We start from the raw sequence: 24,498 nt of genomic DNA, 5'->3' as shown, positions 1-24,498 counted from the left end.
CCTCCCACTCTAAAATCCGCGCCTCGGAGGCCTGGGTGCGGCGGGCCTCTGGAGGGAGTCATGTTTCCTGGGTGTCAGCGGAGATAGGTTCGTGAAGCGGGTGCAACATCGCCCGAGTCTGTCTTTCATACTGCTCAGCTCAGGCATCGGGTTCCTGATCATGCTCACTCCCCATTGTCTCCCCTCCGCTCCCCTCCCCCCTCCTTCTTCATGCTCAGCCTCCTCCGCTATCGGTCCGCTTTGACCGTTCCCTCGTCCACGGGTCTAGAGGTCTCGATCCTCGTCAACCATTTCTTCATCCGTAACGTGCTGGATCAAGGTGTCCTTGTTGTTCCTGATGGTGGAGACGAGCTTTGAGTTCTTCAGGCAGCTCATGATCCGAATCTAATCTTCTCATATAACTTGCGTTGATGACAGTGTGCGACGGCCCAGGTGACATCCCTCTCCATGGCCCTTCTCTTCCATCACCAAATCCCCTGTGCATTGGTCGATGAAAACGTTCGTGGGGACTGTCTGGTACGTATTCTCGTATCTCAAGAAGTCCTAAGAACTCACTTGCTTTACGTCCTTTGGGTCTGATGTGACCGTTAGCGTCTCCTATCCGCACCACCCGAGCAAGTCGTCAACGAACATTGTATGGTATGATGGCTGATACTCGTTCTGAGCGGTCTGTTCTTCAATCATCGTGACCATAGCTTCTGCTGCCACGTTCATCACCTCCGACTTGGCAGAGATATGAGACTCTGGCTCATAGAGCGTTTCGAACCGGTGTCGTAGGTGGGTCTTTGAGGCTTTCTTGACGCATGCTGAGCGGTAATCGAAGCTTGAACAACGCATGCACTTGTGGCAGAGTCCGTAAGTGGCATTTAACTGTCAGCAATGCATCCTTGTGGACTGCGACCAGGGACATACCTTTTCACAACCACCACACACGTTGCGTTGTAAGTCACGTCGCATTCTTCGTCTTCTTCATCTATCTCATTTGCTTCACCTTTTTCGTCTTCGCAATCCTCCTGATGATGTTCATTTGCTTCACCTTCTTCGTCTTCTCCCTCTCTGCTTTCTTCCTTTGCGTTGCCTTCTTCACTGTCCGTGTCCGCTCTGCGGCCAGGTATTCTGCGTCGATGAACTGTGGACGGATAGCGAAGGGCGGATGGTAGAAGTTTGGTGGATGATGAATTGTGAAGGCTTGAACGTTACACGGCAGATGACGCAAGGTTGCTAGTTGAGAGATAGAGCACGAAGGTAGGACGCTGGAGCATGGAGAAGCCTAGGATTTGGCGGCATCCATGGTGATACAAAGGCCGGCAAGGGTTTTGAAGGTCCGAGAGTCCAGGTGCCGAGGGGCGGACTTGCTTCGATTGGTCCAGCAGGCCGGGGAGATGGCACGGGGGAAGATTCCCTTCCATTAGCCAGGAATACCGAGAAGATAGGTGATACCTCAAAGGAAAGTACATGAATAAGGACTGCTTGGTGCTATTGATAAACAGATAACCTGTTGGGAGCATGCCGTGATCTTATTCCAGAATGGAAACAGCGCTCATCGGCACACCAACACTACCACCCGATCCCGTCTCTGCTTGTTCATGTCCTCTCCTGACGCGGGCTGCGGTGGCGAAGGGGCTGCTATTGGCAGAGGAACGTGCGTGCTCATCGCTAGACTACTCTATACCTCCTTTTCGAACCACCATATCCACTCAGACGATTTCTCCACGAGCATCCTCTCCGCCATCATCCCCCACAAGAGTATTCTCCCCATCAGTGTCCTCTCCGCCAGTATCCTCTGCATGAGTATCCTCCCCACCAGCATCCTGTCCATCGACATCCTCCCCATGATTATCCTGTCCACCAGCATCCGGTTCACCAGCATCTCCCCCACCAGCATCTTCCCCACCATCATCCTGTGCACCAGCATCCTCCCCACGATTATCCTGTGCACCAGCATCTTCTCCACCAGCATCTTGTCCATCAGCCTCTTCTCCACCAGCATCCCCTCCACCAGCCTCCTGTGCACCAGCATCTTCTCCACCAGCAACCTCTGCACCAGCAACCTCTGCACCAGCAACCTCTGCACCAGCAACCTCTGCACGAGTATCCTGTGCACCAGCATCTTCTCCACCAGCAACCTCTGCACCAGCATCCTCTGCACGAGTATCCCCTCCACCAGCATCCTCCCCACCAGCATCCTCTCCACCAGCATCCCCTCCACCAGCATCCCCTCCACCAGCACCCTCCCCACCAGCATCCCCTCCACGCCCATCTCCTCCACCATCACCCCCACCTCCATCACCACCACCCCTCCGCACACTCCCCGCCCCTCCACCCTCACCACGCCCACCGCTTCCAACGCGACCGGAACCCCGAGGTCTATCCTTCGCACCCTTACCGGCACCCCCTCCCCCCTCCCTCCCTCCACCACATCCACCGTCTTTCTGCGGAAGTCTCTTCACATCGTACCCACGGCTGCTACGGACGATCACCTTCCGGCCACCTTCGCCCTTCCCGCCTTGCTTCGGCTTCGGCTTCAACTTCTCGCCTTCCTTATTCTTCTCCTGTGCGCCGCCGCCCGGCTTGTCGGCCTTGTCCGGTCGTTTCTTCCCGGCGATGTAACGCAGGGGGTTTTCGAAACGGCCCAGGCCGTTGGGGGTCGAGGGCATGGCTGCGGGGTCTTTGAAGGGTGCGGAAGGCCGTGGGGTCGAGGGGATTCGAGATCGGAAGTGCAGTGGTGAGGAAGGGTTGAACGGAATAGAGGCCGACACTGTTTGCGGGATAGATACAGAACCGGCTGTATCTGCTGAGTGGAAGGAGGACGGGCTGCGGGACGGAAGATGCAGATGTAGGGACAGCGAAGGTTCTGGCTTCGGCGACGAGGACTGGGTGGCTCGGATAGAAGAGCTGGGTTGAAACTGGCAGGCTTGGAGCTGGTGGGTACAGATGACTTGAAAAAGGGAGATACTGAAGAAGCAATCGCTCGCCGGAGAGAACGCATCCTTTTATAGGTATGAAAACTTCCGGGCGAGTACTGCCTTGCGAGATTGTGAGAAGCTAAGCTTCAGCTATGAAGCAGCGCCCTCCTGCCCCGTAGGAGACGGAGCTTCAGGAATGAAACCAGGCGAGCACTGGGGTCGAATGGCAGCGAATCGAAAGGATCCGAAACGGCGTCCATTTTTCACGTGGCAGTGTCGCCGCCTTGTCTGGAGCAGACAGAGGAGGGGAAGTGGAGAAGTCTCGGTCGACGGTGAATAGGTATTGGATGTGTAGATACGAGGCAGTAGACAAGGCGGTAGTGGCGAATGCAAGTATGCAACCACTACGAATAGTGGGGACCACATATGAAGGGACAGGATTGCCCGTGGAGAAGTCGCTGCCTCAAGTGTGGAGACGAATGACAAAATGGACTGGAGGAGTCAGCCAGAATAGCTGGGTGACAAGAGAGTGGTGTGGCCCATGTCAAGGCAGGTCCCCGTTTCAAGGGTGAATGTTTTAGCGACCCTGAATTCGGTTTGAGATCCGGGAAGCATGCCCAAAGCTTTTGGGGGGGGGGCGGAGGGGGTTTAGTCTCATCATCATCATCCATGGGGTTTGAGAATTCTGCGGAGAGTATTGCTGTTTCCGAAGAACTTGCGTTGCAAAGAAGACTGTACTCTCTATGCTGAAACTGTTAAAGTTCCTTGTCAAGCGAAGAAAGGGCCAGGCTGCCGGAACAGAGATAGCGAAGGGACACGTAAGAAATGGGAAATTAAAGTAGAATAGACCATCACTGTAGTAGTCATAGCTCAAGATGCCATTAAACGCAACTGGTTTGGTGAGCATCTCTTTGGATTGTTATCATTGTAGCACTTTGCTACCTGAAGCCTCTTGGCCGTATTTTCAGCATCAAACAACCTACACGCTGATCGTCTTGAAGACGCTGCAATCCAAACATTATCAGCATATGCCGTTATATTTCAAAACAATGGCAAGGTGTTAGGGGCGACTCACCCAAACCCTCCACCTCCAGTCCCCATCACACATCCTGATATTTGGGGGTGCCAGTGGCACTCTTTCACCATTTCCATGTAATGTACAAACAGTAGCTGCGGTGGCACGTCCTTCACATCTGCTGTATTTTGACTCTCCTCGTCATCCAACTCCACCGCCAAATCCCACAACGTCAGCATGTTATCACCTGCCGCAACAGCCACAATGCTGTCGTCGGTCGGATGCCACTCAATACTCGTGATCTGCTCTTTGTGAAAATTGAAGGAAGCGACTGGCTTTGGTGTTGGCGCTGCCCCATCGGGAGATGAGGGTTTCCATTGCCGTAGATCCCAGCAAGACCAAACGCCATCATCCGCGCCGGTAGCGAGAAGGAAGGCGTTTCTTTGCGACCATGAGATTACATTCACATCGGTATCGCTGATTTTGACGCTTAATTGGGGTTTTCGAGACTTGGAGCGGGTGTCCCAGACTTTGACCGTGCCGTCGCTGCTGGCGGAAGCAAAGACGTTGCGTTCTGTAGGAGACCATTGAATGTCTTCTACACTGCCAGTGTGACCGGTGAATGGTCTGTTGTCTGTTGTCCATTTGCCTCCTTCGCAAGTCGTCAGGAAGATCTTGCCGTCGTTATCGCCCGTGAGGAGTTTGCCCTGTGGAGAAAGCGGAGACCAATCTAGTGCGTAACCCTCTGTTCTGTGCATGCGCAGCGTTGACACGGGTTTCGATTGCTGCTGAGTTATAATCGTGCCTGGATTGTCGAAGGAGGAGAGGTGGGGTGTGATGTTGTGGATTAGGACTTCGGCGTTCTCTGTCATCGTTGCTGTGAAGGTTGTAGGAGGCTTCGAGGTATCGGTCTGGGGGACTTTGTAGGCTCGTATTCGATTCGTAGTTGAGAAGACAGGTATTGACTTTGTCTCAAGTATAGGCTCGGCGTTCTCGTCGTCGTCTTCGTCGTCGTCCTCATCCGAGTCGCCTTCGTTATCTCTGTCCATCCGACTCAGCCCACTGAGCTTCATGACCAGCAATTCATTGTCCTTCGCTTTTCTACTCTCGGCCTGCGTTCCTGCCACCGCGTACATTGTCGCTGGATAGGTTTTGCGATTGTCGCCCAGAGAGTCCTTGATGATATCGAACGATAGGCATGGCCATGTGGTGCTGAGGGTATGGAGCATCTCATATGCAGAAGAGTCCGGTGAAAGCGTTTCGCCTTTTCCCAACTGATTACGGCCAGGTATGAAAGTCTGCTGGTCCACGTCCATAGCATCTGCACGAAGTCAGGACAACCGGATTGCACTAAAGGGCAGACAATCGCACAATGCTTCTGGCGAGTACCACGTACCCCTTCTCTCTTCAGCTTCTCTTTCTTCGTCCGGCCGCCCGTCTACTCCTGCTTCAAAGATGTCTTCCTCGCTCTCGTACTCGTCTTCAAACTCATCCTCAAAATCCATCTCTTCGCCATCTTCTACCTTCAAAGGTCGCTCACCGCCCTTCAGTGCGTCTGCTTCAGTCCCAAGTTCTTCTGCTGGTCTCTTAGCCATCTTGAGGTTGAGGTTGTGGAGTAATTGGAAAGAAATGTTTCAGCAAAGAAGAATTGTCTGGTGGCTTGACTTAATAATTAGCGCTCATGGAAGAAAGATTTTAAGTTTTCGGATACTGGGAACAGGCTTCAACGGCGAGGCTAAACCGGGTTGGGTTTGTTTAATATTCTAATCTGGATGCTGTGCATCTTCAACTTTATTCAGTTCGGAAGAGAAACACTCAACATTATATGTGCATTGGTCTGTACAGCTCAGAGGCACAAGTTATAGGTACCACACCGTAGTCAACTCGCGTTGGCCAGTCGCTTCTTTCGCGTTAATTGAGTTCCCCGCGCTTAAATATCGGAGCTCTCAGCCTGGAAGCCACCCTGACTCCTCTCACTCCAGAGACACAAGAGTATTACACACAGAGTACACAATCAAATATCAACCATCAACCTCAAGACCTTGACTACCGTGTGAGTCCAACCGGACCTGCAGCTCTCTGCTCGTCAAATTCCAAATATAAACACTGCATGACCTCGCCCATGGATCCCCAATATCAGCAAGATCCAATGGCATCCAGCTTCAAAGGCAATGACGATGAACCCATGGGTGGTGTCGACGACAACATGAGCACCACGCCCACAGGTGGCTATAATAACGGCTATCAAGAGGGCCCACGACGCCAGTCCATACAATCAGAGAACTACCCGCCTGCCAATGGCTCCTTCTCTCCCTCTACAGAATCAGACCCCAACACTCGCTACCCCTCATCAAGCGCGGGATACCAACAACAAGCGCCTCAGCCATATTCAAGACCTTCGTCGGGATTGTCCGGGTCAGGGGATAGGTACGGAGGCTACTCGCAGAACCACCAAGATCAGAACCAGAGACCCTCGTCACACCAGGATGCACCAAGAGGTCAGGAAAAAATCCAGGGTCAGGGTCAAGGTCAGGGTCAGGCGAGTGTCGTGATCAAAGTGGGCATGGTGGGAGATGCTCAAATAGGAAAGACAAGCCTGATGGTTAAATACGTCGAAGGCAGTTGGGATGAGGACTATATCCAGACTCTAGGTAAGACCTTGATGTTTAAAGCACGACACAAGTATGAGAACGAGGCTGACTATCAAAGGTGTCAATTTCATGGAGAAGACCATCTCAATTCGCAACACAGAGATCACCTTCTCGATCTGGGATCTTGGAGGCCAGCGCGAATTTGTCAACATGCTCCCTCTAGTCTGCAACGATGCCGTTGCCATACTCTTCATGTTCGACCTGACCCGAAAGAGCACTCTCAATTCTATCAAGGAGTGGTACCGCCAAGGTCGAGGTTTCAACAAGACAGCCATTCCTTTCTTGGTCGGCACAAAGTATGACCACTTCGTCAATTTCCCCAGAGAGGAGCAGGAAGAGATATCTACCCAAGTGAGCTAAATTGGATCTGAATCATTGCCACCTACTGATGATCAACGTTCGCAGGCTCGACGCTTCGCAAAGGCAATGCGAGCAAGTCTGATCTTCAGTAGCACAAGCCACAGCATCAACGTGCAAAAAGTATAGACCCTCCCATCGGCCAACTATTTGTAAGCTCACATATCTATCAGATCTTCAAGATCGTCCTCTCAAAAGCCTTCGACCTCAAATGCACCATCCCTGAGATCGAAAACACCGGCGAACCTCTTCTGATCTATCAGCACGTGGCGGCTTAGCTGCTCTAACAAAACAACGCAAGAAGGTGGGACGAGGCATGGCTAATGGCTGAGATTCCATTTCTTAAATTCGCATGATTCAGCACGGAGCTAGGGAGGAAATGGTGATGTCCAAAAGGAAGGAACGGCTTTACGATCTGCGTTGGCAGGCCACCAACCATCTTGTACTCTATGAGCTAGGAGCCCACATAAAGATTCGAGACTTTGAAAGGCACTGGAAAATCCGATTGTTTATGTTGGTCAATGACCCATTGCTCATTCACAATGCAAGGGTAAAGAGCTCTTCAAAGGTTACAGAAACCTGCTCTCATGTCCTTCAGCCGAGAACCATGACTGGTCACGTACTGCTCGTCTTATTGTATTCTTGCTTACGTTCATCCACGTCTGAGATGAGGCTGGGAGTTTAATCCTTCCAAATCCGTTCGTAATCAGTCGGCTGTATCGTGTTTCAATCAAAAAAGTAAGACCCTTACCATTGAGATTGCGGAAGCGATGCTCATCAATGCGGCATTATGACACGAGTTCATGGCTTATTACCCAAACTGTCACCACTGTGGTCCTAATCGCGCATTTCTCATGTCTTTCATAGCGGCGGCAAGTTATCTCTGCAAATGGGACACTGCAACCTATACCGCATCCACCCCTCCAAACAGCCACTGTGGAATACGTGCCTGCACGGCGTAACCATATAAGCTCTCCGCGCGAAAAGAGTCGTTGACAAAGCCGCAGAAGCACTGCGCTGGCTCTCTCCGTCACTTGAACCAGCTTTACGTACGATCGGGACGCTAATGTTCTCGGTGCAAATGGCGCAATCGAAAATTTTTGTGTTGGGTCTGAGGCTGCCGCTGCCTATCCTGGGCTGTGATGATGGGTCAGTGAGATGTGTGGGGGAAGAGGACGCGTCTTGAGTAAAGCCAATAGGCATAGTTGAGCCGGATTCTTCATCGCTTTCTCCCCGAAGAATAGGGTGGTACTCATATGCGGGCGGCGCCCAGCCTTTTGGAACGAAGAAGCGTGGTCCGAGGATTTCCTGGCTACCTAGTGCCCAGATCTGCAGCCATACCCAAGCGATGAAGAAGTATGCCGTATTCCTATCATTGCCGAAAAACAAGACATTTCCAGGTACGATGTAAAGGTACACGATGGGAGCAAGGCGGAGGATGCTTTGTCCGATGACGAATTCCCAGCGTAAAGCGCGACGACAGTTACGGGTGATATTGCGGTTGATTTGGGGCAGCCAGAAGGAGAGGTAGATGAAGCACATGGTGTTAGTGTAAAAGGAACGGAGTGGAATGGGCCAGGTCGTGGCGTGCAGGGAGAGGAAGACTAGGCCGAGAAGGAGGAAATAGAATTTTGAGTAGAGAGCGGACATCTCGCGGCGGGCAGTATTGAGGGTAGTGGTTTGACCTGCTGGTTGAGTTGCGGTATTGTCTGGATTGTCGATGGCTTCGGCATCAACGTCTTGGTCTGATGGGATAACGATCGGTGTAGCTCCTGTGTCTACTGTGCGACGGGCTGTGACGGGCAGGGGAAGGGTGTCCGCTCCAGCGGCGGTGACGTTGCCAGCAGGTGCTGGAATAGTGTTTGCTGGAGGTACGAGTGCTGTGTTATCCGCTCCAGTCTCATTCCACGGTCTTTGCCTTTCCCTGTCTCGCTCTTGTCTTTCTGGCGCTTGAATTGTCCAGATGTCCATCAAAAATTTCATGCCAAAGAAGCTCACACCCAAGAAAGACAAGAAAGCTGTAGAAATTAAAGGTAAGAATGCCGCATCAATCATCATGCTAACAAACATAAACCCCATGCATGCAAAGCCATCACCCAAAGCCATCATTGCAATCGTATAAAAGCTGACTCGGCTTTTGGTCGACGGCGTTGAGGCATCCTTCATCTGTCTGATCGAAAGGAATACTTGCGCACAGGTCACAGCAGCAAAGGCGATGATACAGCGCCTGGCGGTTCGCATGTATGACTCAAGCTTCTGGCCATTCAAATGCAACCCCTCCTGAGGCGCGAAGTCTGGAGGGCCTTGTGACTCGAGTACGAAGCCGCAATCAGGAGAGAAAATCAAAGCAGACATTCTGATAGTCGGCGCGGAAGGCATTGAAGAGCCGGTGGGGAACCGCAGTTCCTTCTCCAATTTCCCGAAGTCGATGTTGGTATCTTCATTTGGGTGCTGTTGCAGGTACACAATGAATTCGCAATGAGGAACCGGAAAAAGAGCATCTGAAGGGTTGTGCGGTGAGGACGTCCATGGATTCGGGACAGTGCCAAACTCTGCCTCTTGGGTGTCGATTGATGCCATGAGAGTTTGATTGAGGACCCTTTGAGCGAGAGAAAAGGCACGTTCGGATAACGTGAAATGCGGTAAAGCAAAGATGCCAGCAAACCTACGTCGTCAGACAATTTCGCATAATCGGGGACTGTAGCAGAGAGCTTACTTTTCTGACGTTGTAGAAAGGATGATGCCTCCTTGCAGTGGATAATGTATACCGAACAGACTCATTTCCCAGCCATCGCCACTCGAGGACTCGTCTTTGATCGTCATCGTCGCTTTGACGTCTCTAACCAGGCCATCATCTTCCAGCCCAAGCTTGAAATTGTCGTCATTGCCTTCATGAACGTGAAATCGGAGGTCTCCACTTCGTCCGGTGATGTTGCGGTTGTAATTCTGGGATACATAGCCAATCCGAGGAGTCAATGCAGTGAGATTCAGTGATGGAGATACCAAACTTTCTCCTATCTTGGAACGAGTCCAATGTCCACGAACAATGCCCGTGACGTTCTGGTAAAGTGGAGCAGGATCATAGAAAGGTTTCATTGTAGACAATATTCTACCCACTGTGTTCTGTTTCTCGCCATCATTTGCCAACTTCCCCGAAGGCAAAGACGCGTTTTGGAAAATCGAAGTGAATTCAAAGGCGTTACATATGTTTTGTAGCTGTTCTTTTGCTCTCTCTTGCACATCCAGTAGCAAGTCCCATGCGTAACCATCGTTCTGCCTCAGTCCTGTAACGTTCAACCAGCGGTTCTTCTTGGTATCGAGGCCACCATAGCTTGACGTATTGAGAAAGTCCAAAGCCTGCCGTTCTTCGAGGATCGAGTGCTCTATATCACGTTGCTGCGAAAGAGACGGAGCCTGGGAGTCCGGTGAGAGGAACAGGAAGAGCAGCAGGAAAACAACAAGTGCGAACCTAGGTGTTTCCATCGAGCAAAACATCAACCTGCTGGCCGCCGCCAGATGGTGTCGCCACATTGGCTCTTGGGATTTGTTAACTTCATCTCTGCGGTCACGGTCTCCACAAAGCTATTACTTCCTCGAGTCGAGCCTTCTTGAGTTGCGCAGGATGTCCGTCCCTTCTAAGGAAAGTGCAGAGGCCGACCTGCCGAAGATTTGCCGATCGCCAAGACTCATCATTCTGCTCCGGAGAAGTACGAATTTTGCAACATCTAGACATACTTCGAGCCATTATAAGCAGATGCTCCCGTGACCTTGAGATCCAGCATGCAGTCCTCATCGTCCCGGGCGCTCGTGCGTCTGTCAACAAGAGCCTTTGGGGCAGCCTCGAAGTGGCCTCCTCTATCGCGAAGGCGATTTGCTACAGTTGTTGATCAAGCACCGAAAGTGAGGACAGGAAATGTTCTCTATGAAAGCCTCGCTAACGAAGCATAGGATCCTACAGAGTTCGACCAGATCAGCACCCTGCCAAATGGTGTCCGCGTAGCCACCGAAGCTCTTCCAGGGCCTTTCTCAGGTGTCGGCGTATATGTCGATGCCGGATCACGTTATGAGACTGAAGAACTACAAGGCGTCAGCCACATCATAGACCGGTTGGCTTTTAAATCTACCGGCTCAAGGACATCAGACGAAATGCTCGAGTCTCTAGAAAGCCTTGGCGGAAACATACAGTGCGCATCTTCGAGAGAATCGCTCATGTATCAGTCCGCTAGCTTCAACTCCGCTGTGCCTACAACCTTGGGTCTCCTCGCCGAGACTATACGAGACCCCCTGATCACAGATCTCGAAGTCCAGCAGCAACTCGAGACCGCTGAGTACGAGATCAGGGAGATATGGTCGAAGCCAGAGCTCATCTTGCCCGAGCTGGTCAACATGGCTGCGTATAAAGATAATACCCTAGGAAACCCACTGCTCTGCCCGCAAGAACGCCTAGCATTCATCAACAGAACTGTAGTACAGAAGTATCGCAACACTTTCTTCCACCCGGAGAGGATGGTGGTAGCATTTGCAGGCGTCGGGCATGACGAAGCCCTGAGACTGACGGAACAATACTTCGGCGATATGCAGAGACAGCAGAGTCCAAGTCTCTCCCAGTCTGGCCCCGACGTCTCGATGTCAGACATGTCTTCCCAACGCTCTTCCTCATCTAACTCCTTATCGTCGTCGTTATCATCAGCATACTCATCGCCCTCATCCACACCGCCTTCCCCGCCTCAATCGTCCTCAAGATTGCTCTCGCACATACCCTTTCTCAAAAGCCTGTCAACTTCTGCTCCAGCTCAAGCATCCGTCTTGGATGGATATCCGTCGCAAATTCACCAAATCAATCTCGATACACCTTCCCATTACACTGGGGGCTTCCTCTCCCTTCCTCCTCTCCCCCCACCTGCAAACCCAGCTCTACCCGATCTCACCTACCTCCATTTAGCCTTCGAGGCTCTTCCTATCTCATCTGAGGATATCTACGCGCTCGCAACCTTACAGACTCTACTTGGCGGTGGAGGCTCATTCAGCGCCGGTGGCCCTGGAAAGGGCATGTACTCACGACTCTACACGAACGTGCTCAATCAACACGGCTGGGTCGAATCGTGTGTCGCTTTCAACAATTCATATACTGACTCCGGGCTTTTTGGCATCAGCGCTAGCTGTTCCCCCCAGCGCGCGTGGCAGATGCTGGAAGTCATGTGCCGCGAGTTACAGAATCTGACCTTGGAAAGTGGATTCTCGTCTCTGCAAGTGGCAGAAGTGAATCGTGCGAAGAACCAGCTAAGAAGTTCGTTGCTCATGAATCTAGAAAGCCGGATGGTGGAGTTGGAGGATCTCGGAAGGCAGGTTCAGGTCCATGGGCACAAGGTTGGTGTTAAAGAGATGTGTGCGAAAATCAATGCCTTGACAGTCAAAGACTTGAGGAGAGTTGCACAGCAAGTTTTTGGAGGCCGTGTAACAAATGCAGGACAAGGCAGTGGAGCACCAACCGTTGTCTTGCAGGAGGGCTCGACAGCTAATGGCAAGGTGGACTTTGGGTGGGAGAGAATTCAAGAGAAGATCTCGAAGTGGAAGCTGGGGAGGAGATAGCCGTAATTTTGTAAGATATGTAGATTGTTATCATAAAATCATTCAGCTTCCGACAAAATCTTTCGTTTGAGATTTGGTGATTCTTTGAGGCCTTCTTGATGCCTTGCTTCTCACATGATGAAGAGTGCTTAAGACGTTTTCATACCTTTCGTTCTCATGTCCAGAGCCTCTCCGACACCTATCAGTTGACGCACTAACACCATTTGCCAGTAGATTGACAGGATAGACTTGATGTCCCTTCCCGACCTTGACTTGAAAACCCAGAGTAAGCAATAGGATCTCTTCCTCAAACTCGAGCTGGCCTACCTATTGTGCTAATCTGCTCTCATCTTTGTTCCTAGGCCAACCTGTACAGCCATCTTTGACAAGACTCGATGATGGAACTCTGTACACCCCTCATCGAAGATGGTGGATGTGATACAATCTATGGTGTGCCAAACACTCACCGCCGATCACAGAAGTCTCCGATGCTATCTCCTCCCACACCATGCTCTCTCGCTTAGCTCCTAGACTAAACTATTTGTTATCTCTCTGTCTGGCTGTAGTCCATATTATCGAGGCTACTCGGACGGAAGTCGTGTACAGGTTAACAGTTTTCTTCTTGATAGAACGATTTGACATGTTGATCAGCTATCTAAGTAGAATGACATCCAGCTGGGGTACAATCCAAATAAGTTCTGACCAATTTATCTTGTGGAGTAGGACGTGGCGAATTACTACAACAGGCGGCCACTTACTCACGATGGAGCAATGGATATATAGCAATACTACCATATTCTGGAGGCCATGGAGTTAAACCACTTGATCCTTAACACCCATGGAGAAACGATAAGTTCACAGCCAGCAGTCACAGTGCTTACTGCTGGGGCCATGTTCCCCCTCATTGTTCAAATTACACGCTGCATTCCAAATCTACGTATCATTCCAGAACACGTGAGGAATAGGGAAGCCTTAGCTGGTTAGGCACTTCTCGGAGCGATCGTGTTCTGGGTTGGTATCACAGCCTGGATCAGTGAAAACGAGGTTGCACGAGAAGCAATCTAAGGCTCTTTTTCAAAGTACGGACGGGCATTCTACAACATTGCTTAGCCAAAGACGACGGGCCAATTCGAGAATCTCGGATGCAAGCCGTAATGATTCCCAGGAAGCCAATCGACACTGTCAAAGACGCACCAGACTCCTCTACTGCCGCTGTGCCGGAATCGCGAGCTCGGGAATCTGGTGCTCTTGTGCCTTCAGGATCCCAATCACGTATGCTTGCTGTGGTAATTCCTAAGAAAAGTGTCACACCTCCGGACGTTCCTATGCCTGTGCTTCCAGTCAAACAGCTTCCTGGACCGCCGCAGCCTTGTCTTCTGCTTCCGCCTCCGGGCGATACTTCTGGGAAGTTTGGGAATGGTAAGGAAGCATAAGGTGTATGTATGGAAGCGTGACTCAACGAGGACGTTGATAGCTTAGTTTTTTTGCCGGCATATTGTTATGAGCATTTGCTTCCGCGGCCATTCCGGACAATGGCCATTCCGGCCTTCTATTGTACTAGCTTAGTGGCTTGGCAAGTAATCTTCCGACTTTTCCTTCCTTTACTTTTAGAAAGCAATTCACTTATACTCAAGTCGGTTTTTAATATTAAATTACTAAGCTACTTTCGAATTTACCTCGATATTATTTCTTTATTAATAAATAAATAATAATAAAGATTATATATTCTATATAATATTAATTAAGTTAATTCTTTTATATATATCTTATAAGAAATATAACTATAAGAAGCGTAAGTTTTAAGAGTATTTAATAGATAAATAATAATATATAATAGATTTAAGAATTAATAACGTCGCTTTTATTAAAGCTAATTACTCGTAACGAGAAATTAAATAATATTATATTTATATTTTTAAATTTACTATAGATAATTATTAAAGAAAAGCTAAGTAAAGAGTTAAAGAATAGAATATTAATATTTATTATAAAGTATTTTATATAAACGTCTCTCGCTTTAATTATTCTATATATTCGTTAGAGATTAAATAAGAGAGAATTTTTAAATATATTATTAATACGCTTAATAATCAAAAAAAGATAGCTATTTAATATATAAAAGAGATAAATCTTCTCGATATTAAGTATTACGAGCGTATTCTATATTCTTAATATATTACTTAGCTCTTTAATTTATTTAAATCTAGCGTATCTTAATAATATTAAACCTAATGCTATTATAAGTCTTAGCGCTACTTACGCTAAGACCTCGATATCGCATATATTATATTAGAGTTTCTTTTAAAGTCTAATTTTAATAATATATCTTATATATCTAAAGACTTAATAAATATAGATTTACTTTATATATCTTAAAGTTTTAATATTTCTTAGAAATTAGTTCTATTATTAAATATAAGTAAAGGCCTATAAATTAAATTTATAAAGTTGAATTTTTCATTTTTCTAAGTTAAATAAAGTTAAATTTTTCTAAGTTAAATGAAATTTTAGCTCTAGCTCTAAGTTAAATCGAACTCTAATCGCTTACTATACGTTTTTAATCTACTTTTATTACTATAAAATTAATAAAAAAGATAAAAGCCTTAATTCTAAATTAAATTAAACTTTATTTACTTTCTATATAATAAATAATCTACTTCTATTACTATAAATCGCTAATTAATTATATTCTTATCTAAAAAAATAATATCTACTTAATAATCTTATTCTTAATATATCTTATTAACTAAATAAATTATCTTCTTAATAAATTATCTAGAATTATAATTAATAGATTAAATTTATTAATAATTTAGCTTAGAGCTATATATAATTAATTATAAATAAAGATTTTAAAATATAGATATAAATTAATCTACTATAATAAATAATTTTAAAACTTATTAATTATTATATTAAAGATTAATTAAATTAAGAATTAGATATATTAAAAAAAAGTATATAGATCGTTTAAATTAGATAAAATTAAAGGGATATATAATATATAATATTATTTATTATTATATTTACTTTTAAAAATATAATAATCGAGTATCTTAGATTTAATATATTTAATTTATAAATATATTTTATTATATAAACTTATATACTACTTTAAATTTCTTAATAATATTATTATATAATTTTATTTTAACTTTAAATAATAAAGTAAAAGTAAAATTAATTTAAAAATATTTATTATTTTAATAGATAGAAGAAAGCTATCTTTCTTATTAATAACTTAATTTCTATTATTATAAATAGTTTTAACTTTAAAAAACTTATTAAGAATTTAACTATTAAATTAAATAATATTCTTATTAAGAATATAAAAAATTATTCTAAATATATAGAAATTAGCTATTTAATATAAGTTAAGATTATTATAAATAATATTAATTAGTTAAATAATAAAGTTATTTAATAATTATTCGATAGATTAATTAATAACTTCTTATTCTTTAAAACTTATTAAAATACTATTATCTATATCTAATAGTTTTTAAGCGAATTTCTTTATATTAATCTAGTCTTAATTAATTAAATTAAAATTTTAAAATCTTATATTTTTTATAAACTAAAAATTTAAATATAATTTTAAAGATAAAACGCTTTTAATATAATTTAAGCGATATAATCTAACTTAATACTCTTAATAATTAAAAGAATTTAATAAAAGTTATTATAGAAATATATAATTATATTATTAAAAGAAGTAGAATTTTTTTTAAATATCTTAGAGTATATAATTAACGATTTTAATATTATAGCGATTTTATATAAAGATCTTATTCTAAAAAATAAACTCGATTATTTTTAATAATTAAATTAAATTAAACTTTATTAATATATTATAATTAAATTAAGTAATAATATTAAAAGAAATCTTAAAGTAAGAATAAGTAATAATATTATTTTAAAGAAGAATAAAGGTAATATTAGTACTAGCCGGAAAGATATAATATATTCTATAAAATATTTCATATCAAGTAATATCATATCGTACTCGAGTATAGTATAAGTAGGATCGAATATTATTTTATTTTTCTAATATGAATTCGAGATCTTAGCGAGATATTTTACGATATAATATATCTGTAATATTATATTATAATATAATATATATATAAGATATCTCGATTAAGATTTCTATATTTATAGAATAATTCGACTAAGATATATAAAATATATTTATTCTTCTTTATTAAGAGAGAGGAAATATAAAAAGTAATTTAATATAGCTATTTATCTTTTTATTAATAGTAATAATTAGAATAATAATTAGAATTATAAATATCTCTATTCTTCTTCTTAAAATTATAATATAAAAAAATATTCTAAATTTTAAATCTTTAAATATTATAAAAATAAAATTTTATAATTATCTTTATTTATATATTTATCTTAACGCGTTAGATAAGCTTAATAAACTTTATATTTATTCTTCTCTTAAACTCTTCGCTACTCTTTTATTTTACTCTATCGCAATTCTTTTAAATACTCTAAATCTATCTCTATTTAATTAAATTTATTAATTATTTATAGATAAATTCGCTTCTTAAGTTACTCTAGATCTCTTTATCGAGATTAAATTTATTATTACTAATCTTCTCTAATTATAAATCTATTAATTATTTCTCTATATATTATAGAATATTAGCGATATATTTTAATAAATTTATAAATATTAAACTTATTAAAATATTTTTTATAAGCTTATTATCTTCGCTAATATAATTATTATAATTATTAATTAAATTTTTATATAAAGTATTATTAGCTCTTTTAATCTAATTTAATATATTAAAATCTTCTTTAAAATTAAGTCTAATCTATTTAAGCTTATTTTTTTAATATTTTATATAAAAAATTATTATTAGAGTATAAAATATCGTTAATAAATAATATTTCTAAGTATTATAATATCTTTTAATTATTAAGAAGTATTGCTTATATATAATAATTCTCGCGAGAGAATAAAAAATATTACGAGTTATTTAAATAACTATAGCGTATTTAAACTTTAATTTCTTTTATTATTTTAGAATTAAAAGATTCGCTAGATTATTAAAAGAAGCTTTATAAAGATTAAAAATAAGATTATAATTAGAATAATAATTAGAAGACTTATTATTTTATCTATACTACTAAAATTAATTATATTTATTCTTATTATCTAAATTCTTAATCTTAAATTTTATTACTTAATTAAATATATTTTTATTTAATTAATTTATTCGCTTAACTCTTTATAATTAATTATTTATATTAATATTTTAATAATTTTAAAATATTCTTTTAAGTATTTCTTAATAAATTTTCATTTATAATTTCTTTATAATATTAATCTTTTAATTTAATCTCTTTAATTTTATATTATTATAATTTAAATATAAAAGTATAACTTATTTATATAAATAGTTTAAATTTAATTAAGTTTAATTATAGTAGATAGTTAATTTCTCGCGAGCCGTCTTAAAAATTTTAAAAAATTCTTTTTTCTAAGAAACTCTCTTTCTTCTTAATTTTTCGAGTTTTTTATCTATATAATTAAATAAATAATTATAAATATTAAAGATATAGTAAATTATAATCTTCTTTTCTCTATTTATTAATTTTATAAATTTATAAAAAAACTTAATAAGCTAAATTAAATATTAAATTTATTAAAAATTAATCGAAAATTATTTAGACGCTTAAACTATAATTTTTATTTATAATTATTTTTTATTATTTAATTTTAAATAAATAGTTAATTTATTTTTTAAAAAGTATATAATATTAATATAAAGAAGTAAAGCGCGGATTAATATCTAATAAATTAAATTTTAATAAATTTTAATATTCTAAAAGAGCTTAAAAAAGCGTTTTTAATAATATTACTTTTTTTTAGAAGATTAATATTTATCTAATATTAAAACGTTTTTATCTTAAAGTCGTTTAATTTATAATATAAAAAAGATCTCTTTACGCTAGCCGCTAATATTAATATATATATTTATATTTATATTTTTAATATAATTAATAATATAATAATTAGAATAATAATAAGAAATATTATATCTTTATTAAGATTATTAATAGATTAATTATATTTATTTAAACTTAATTCTTATCTTCTTTATTACTCTAGCTTCTCTAAAATTTCTTATTTATTAAAATAATCTTAATATTATCTAGAAGTTCTTTTAAAATTAATTAAATAATATATATTATATAAGAAATATATTATAAATAATTTAAAAACTTAAATTCTTTAATATTAAGTAAGTTTTTTATTATAAAAATAAAAAGATAAATAATTAAATCGTTAAAGAGTATATTATTATTACTAGCGTTATTAATTATAAATTTAAATATATAAATTTAAATCTTATATTTTATAAGAATTAAATTAATAATACTTATAAGTTTTTAGCTAGTATATTTATTTTTAATATATTTAAAATCTATAAGAATCTTATATTATTATTAATTAATATTAATAAAAAAAATTAGAATTATTATAAATAATTAATAATTATAAGATAATTAATAATTTAGAGCTAGAGAGACTTTAGTATTATTAATTAATAAATTCTTTAATAATCTTATCTCTAGCTTTATAATTTTTTTTATTAATTAATTCTTTATAATAGATATTAATTTTAATTATATATTAGAATTGAGATAATATAAAAATTATAATATTTTAGAATTATTAGCGATTATAAATAGAATATTAATATTTATAATTTAGCGATAAAATTATTTCGAGAAGTCTTCGCGTATAAACTTTCGATCTTCTAGTATTATAAGAGAATCTTAATATTATCTTTTCTAGAGTAAATAGTAAATTAGATATTCTATTTATTATTTTATTTATTAATAATTTATATTATCTAATTTAGAAATATATCTAATTTTTATAATTATTAATTAAATTTATTTACTATAAATTACTTAAATTAGATTTCTTAATATATCTCTTAAACTTAATATATACTATTATATCGCTTATTTTATAATCTATAAATAAATAAATTAAAATCTTATTATAGTAATAATAAATAATATATAGCTCTCTAGAATTAATAAGCGTATATTTATTAAATTATATTTACTTCTAAAATTTTCTAATTTCTAAATCTTAATAAATAAGTTAATAATTATTATTAAGTTTAAATTAATTCTATATAATTTATACTATCTTTATTTATTACTATATTTATTATTTTTTATTATTAATATTAAAAAGAAAGTAAGATTAATTATTATTTTTATATCGAAATATATTTATTAATATCTTATATTAAGTATCGTCGATTAAGAAAGTTAAGTCTATATTAGATAAAGATTTAATTAATATCTTAAAATTAAGATATTTAAAGAGAAATTAAAAGAGATACGTAAATAAATAAAATATTAGAAATAAAATAAGATTAATATTTAATATATAAAGGTAATTCTATCTTCTTACTATAATAAAAACTTATATTACTTTAATAATATATTATTATATTATTTTTAATATTTTAAATTAAAGATTAATTCTTTCTAATTAGCGTTATAATTAATAATTATATATTTAAAAGTATATAATAATATTAATATAAAATTAATATTTAATTTAATTAATTTAAAACTCTAATTAGTCTAGCTATTAACGCTTTTCTATTTAATATAATATATATTTAATTTACTTTAATACTATTTATTTATTATTATATTATTTTAAATATTAGAATTAGAGATTAAATTATTTTAATTAATATTCTAATTACTAGCTATACTAATAAGAGCGTATATTAATATTTTAAAATTATTAAATAAATTTTATTAGATATTAATATAGAATTAAAATCTAATTTAGATATTTTAATAATTTAATTAATTAAACTAATTACTATCTAAATCTTCTATATATAGAAATTAAATCTTTTATCGTATTAAAATTATTCTTAAATTTTAAAATCTTTTTTATTAATATAACTCTCTCTTATTTAAATAATATTATAATATCTTTTACTTAAACGTTAAAATATTAAAGTATTATATTCTTTACTTTTAATTAAACGATATTATCTTTAAATTAATATTTTTAATCTTATAAAAATAATAATAGATTCGTTATAAACGAAGGCGAAAAAGAAATAATTTTTTTTTCTATTTTTATAATAGAAGAAGAGAAGAGAGTAAGTAAATTAATTATAAGTTATAAATAATCTAATATTTAAGAATAATAAATTAATAAAATTATAATATTAAAATAAAGAGTTTTTTTTATAATTAATAAATATGAGATTAAATAGAAATTAATTAGATTAATAAGATTATCTTTAATAAATATATCGCGTATATAAAGAATATCGAAATATATAAAATATAAGAAGGGATATATATATATAGCTATAAATATTTAAAGTATATTTAAAATATAGAAAAAAGCGCTTATATATAGCTCTACGATATATATTAATAAAAAAAAAGTTAACCCTTTTTTTCAATTAGCTTTCTAATTAATATTTAAATTTAATTTATCTTTAAATAATATTTTATTCTAATAAGATTTTAATTATATAATATTAATTAGCTTAATAATAAATATTTAATATTATTCTTTTTTAATTTATTCTCTTCTTTTTTAAAAACTCTTTTTATTATTATAATATTTATATTATAGTATACTTATTTATTACGATATTATCTATATCTAAAAAAAATAAAATTATTTTCTCTATACTCTATAGTTAAATTAAATTAATAATATTATTTTTATAAAGTAAATATATGTCTAATAGCGCTATATCTCTTAATATAATAATTAATTATAATATTAATTATAATTTATTAATATATAGTATTATTATTTATTAAAATTATTAACTTAATAATCGCGAAAGCTTAAGAAATTCTTAATAATTTATTAACTATTAATTTAGATTTATTTAAATTATCGAAGTAAAGTAAAGATAAGACTTCGCGAAGATAAAAATTAGAAGATTATACGCGAAATTTAAGAAATATAGTTATAAATAAGAAAAGTGTATAATTACATTAATTACGTATATCTAAATTAAATAATAAATTAATTATACGCGTTTATTATATTATTATTAATTAGATATTAAAGCCTATATATTAAAGAAAATTCGCGAATTATAGAGATTAATAAATTTAATTATTTTTTAAATTATATTTATTTAAATAATAAAGAAGATCTTAATTTATATAATTTTAAATTCGATTAATTTACTTCGAATTTAAATCTCTATATTAAGCGTACTTTAAGAAGCTATAGAGATAAAATTAGCGAGTAATTTTAATAATATAACTTACTCTCTAATAATTATAAATAAAAAAAATTACTAATTAATATCTAGTAACTTAATTATATATATTTTATATAAAAAGAATTACTTTATAATTAAAAGATATATAACTTCTTAGATAATTATAATAAGATATAAATTTATAAATAATAATATAGTATTATTAAAATCTAGATATAGTTTTTATAAAAAGAAAATATATAATAAATAAAAGAAAAACTATTCTAAATTAAGAATAAGATATTCTAATTATTATTTTACTTATTACGCTTAATTAATAATATTTAACTATTATACTTAATCTAATAACTTTATATATTTTATATTTATAAAATAGAATTTCTTAAATTAATTTAAATATAGATATATATCTATAAAAATATCACTGCTCTAATAAAAGAGGCTTCTCATCTTAAAATCTATACTAAATTAAAGATTATATTTCTATATCTAATAGCTTTAATTCTTATAGTTATTATTAGTATCGCGACTAAATTTATATAGTAATAATACGCCTTTCTTATTAACGAATATCTCTATATTTAATAGCTTTAATTCTTATAGTTATTATTAATATCGCGATTAAATTCGTATAATAATAGTATATCTTTTTTATTAATAAATATCTTTATATTTAATAGCTTTAATTCTTATAGTTATTACTAATATTACGATTAAATTCGTATAATAATAGTACGCCTTTTTTATTAATAGATATCTCTATATCTAATAGCTTTAGTTTCTATAGTTATTATTAATATCGCGATTAAATTCGTATAGTAATAATACGCCTTTCTTATTAGCGGATATCTCTATATTTAATAGCTTTAGTTTTTATAATTATTATTAATATTATAACTAAATTCGTATAGTAATAATATATCTTTAATTTTCGTTATTATTTATAAAGAATAAGAATTAATTAATATTATTTTAAGTAAATTTATTCGATATAATAATTTAAGAAGTAAATTAATAAATTATAAAAGAGTTAATATAATCGTTAAAAGATTAGTTTCTTTAGAGTTAACTAGTATAATTATAATAATAATTAAAAGTATAATTATTATATTATATAGCGTAATTTAATAGATTAAATTTAATAGACTTCGCTAATATAACGCTAGATAGATTTTAAAATATTAAAACTATAAATAAAAATTCTCTCTTTCTTTCTTTCTTAATATCTTATTATAAATTAAATATTTTCTCTTATTAATATTTTATATCGTAATTATTTTATCTTATTTATTTTAATCTAATTTAATAATAATATACTATCGATAATTATTAATCTTAATAATAATTTTATTATATTATTATTATATAGAGATAGCGATATCGATTTATATATTAAATTAATCTATTTAAAAGATAATATAAATCTTAATAATTTTCTTAACGATATAAATAATTAGTTAAATAATTACTCGTTTAATCTTTATATTAAAGCTTTAAGTTAAATTTTTTTTTTAAGTGTCTTCTAATTATAAAAAGATAATTATAAAAAAAATCGAATAGAATAAGTTTTTAATTATTCGCACTCTTAATATAAAGATCGTAAAAAAGAATATATCGAAGTCTTTATTTATAAAGATTAAAAATTAATATTAAAAGTAAGAAAATAAGTATAGTAATATAATATATTAATAAGTAATATATATATATAATTAATAATATTTTAATTATTACTTTATAAAAGATTAAAAGATATTAGAAATTAACTAATTTACTTCTTTTAAAAAGATCTTTCGCTTATATAATATAAGAGATTATTAATATAATATTATTATCTTATTATACTATACGAATTTAGATTTCTATATTAAATATATTATAAGAAGCTATCGAAGCGACTTTAATATCGAAATTTTATTATATATTAACTTTCTATTAAGTTATTATTCTATTAATAAATTATATAATTAATAATCTTTATATTATTTATAATAAAAGAGTTATATTAATAATAAAGAATATAAAGCTTATATAAATAATATATTAATATATAATAAAAGAGAGTATATAAAAAATAAGAATAAGATAATTAAAAGTGCTTTATTTAGATAGAAGAGAATTAAGATACTTAATATAGAATAGAATTCTAATTATCTTTCTAATTATCGAAAAATATATAAATTTATTCTTCTAATAACGATCTCTTTATATTTTCTTTATTAATAAGAATTTCTTATTCGAAGAGACGCGTAGCTAATAATCTTAATACGAAAAATAAAATCTTAAATTCTTAGACTTTAAAGTATTATAAATTAAATAATAGTTATAAAGAAATTTAATATAAATTAGATTAAAAGTAAAAATTTAATATAATAGCGAGAATTAAAAATATTATTTATAAGATCGAAGAAAAAAAAGTTAAAAAGTTAAAAAAGAAAGATAAGTATAAATTTAATAGAAATATTAAAGCTAATAAGAAGAAAGATTTAAAGAGAATAAAATATATATCTAACGATTATAAATATCTAAATAATTTAAATAGTTTTTTAATTAGTAATATCTATAAAGATATAAATACAAATCTTAATCGAGAAATACTATCTATTTTTAAATATATTTATAAAAAGAAAATACTCGCCGCGTTTATTACTAATATTTCTCTTAAAATAATAAAAAAAGATATTATAGTTAAGAAGAACTATATTTTAAAATTAATTATAACTCTTAATAGA

General features: G+C 35.3%; 6 protein-coding genes across 6 annotated transcripts; 3 read left to right on the top strand and 3 right to left on the bottom strand.

The window, feature by feature from the left end:
- Nucleotides 1-597: 597 nt before the first annotated feature.
- On the bottom strand, nt 598-2,657 carry HO133_001416 (uncharacterized protein; the record flags this gene model as incomplete). The annotated part of the gene is made up of 4 exons (XM_037292346.1): nt 598-823; nt 913-1,116; nt 1,557-1,666; nt 1,704-2,657. 4 exons carry the CDS (start codon nt 2,655-2,657, stop codon nt 598-600), a joined length of 1,494 nt encoding a protein of 497 aa, XP_037151765.1.
- Nucleotides 2,658-3,885: 1,228 nt separating this feature from the next.
- Nucleotides 3,886-5,516, bottom strand: HO133_001415 (uncharacterized protein; the record flags this gene model as incomplete). Its single annotated transcript, XM_037292345.1, has 3 exons — nt 3,886-3,910; nt 3,982-5,242; nt 5,318-5,516. The coding sequence occupies 3 exons, from the start codon at nt 5,514-5,516 to the stop codon at nt 3,886-3,888; spliced, it is 1,485 nt and encodes a 494-aa protein (XP_037151764.1).
- A 515-nt stretch (nt 5,517-6,031) lies between these two features.
- Nucleotides 6,032-7,207, top strand: HO133_001414 (uncharacterized protein; the record flags this gene model as incomplete). The annotated part of the gene is made up of 4 exons (XM_037292344.1): nt 6,032-6,572; nt 6,631-6,923; nt 6,978-7,052; nt 7,103-7,207. The coding sequence occupies 4 exons, from the start codon at nt 6,032-6,034 to the stop codon at nt 7,205-7,207; spliced, it is 1,014 nt and encodes a 337-aa protein (XP_037151763.1).
- Nucleotides 7,208-7,790: 583 nt separating this feature from the next.
- On the bottom strand, nt 7,791-10,412 carry HO133_001413 (uncharacterized protein; the record flags this gene model as incomplete). Its single annotated transcript, XM_037292343.1, has 2 exons — nt 7,791-9,594; nt 9,646-10,412. The coding sequence occupies 2 exons, from the start codon at nt 10,410-10,412 to the stop codon at nt 7,791-7,793; spliced, it is 2,571 nt and encodes an 856-aa protein (XP_037151762.1).
- Nucleotides 10,413-10,709: 297 nt separating this feature from the next.
- HO133_001412 (uncharacterized protein) lies at nt 10,710-12,518 on the top strand (the record flags this gene model as incomplete). Its single annotated transcript, XM_037292342.1, has 2 exons — nt 10,710-10,829; nt 10,878-12,518. The coding sequence occupies 2 exons, from the start codon at nt 10,710-10,712 to the stop codon at nt 12,516-12,518; spliced, it is 1,761 nt and encodes a 586-aa protein (XP_037151761.1).
- A 786-nt stretch (nt 12,519-13,304) lies between these two features.
- Nucleotides 13,305-13,930, top strand: HO133_001411 (uncharacterized protein; the record flags this gene model as incomplete). Its single annotated transcript, XM_037292341.1, has 2 exons — nt 13,305-13,476; nt 13,608-13,930. The coding sequence occupies 2 exons, from the start codon at nt 13,305-13,307 to the stop codon at nt 13,928-13,930; spliced, it is 495 nt and encodes a 164-aa protein (XP_037151760.1).
- Between the last annotated feature and the right edge of the window lie 10,568 nt (nt 13,931-24,498).

The sequence above is a fragment of the Letharia lupina genome, assembly GCF_014066315.1.
Source record: "Letharia lupina isolate WasteWater1 chromosome Unknown contig_12, whole genome shotgun sequence".
NCBI lineage: Eukaryota > Fungi > Ascomycota > Lecanoromycetes > Lecanorales > Parmeliaceae > Letharia > Letharia lupina.
The sequence above is the reverse complement of the archived record's forward strand: the minus strand, read 5'-3'. Positions and strand labels throughout refer to the sequence as shown.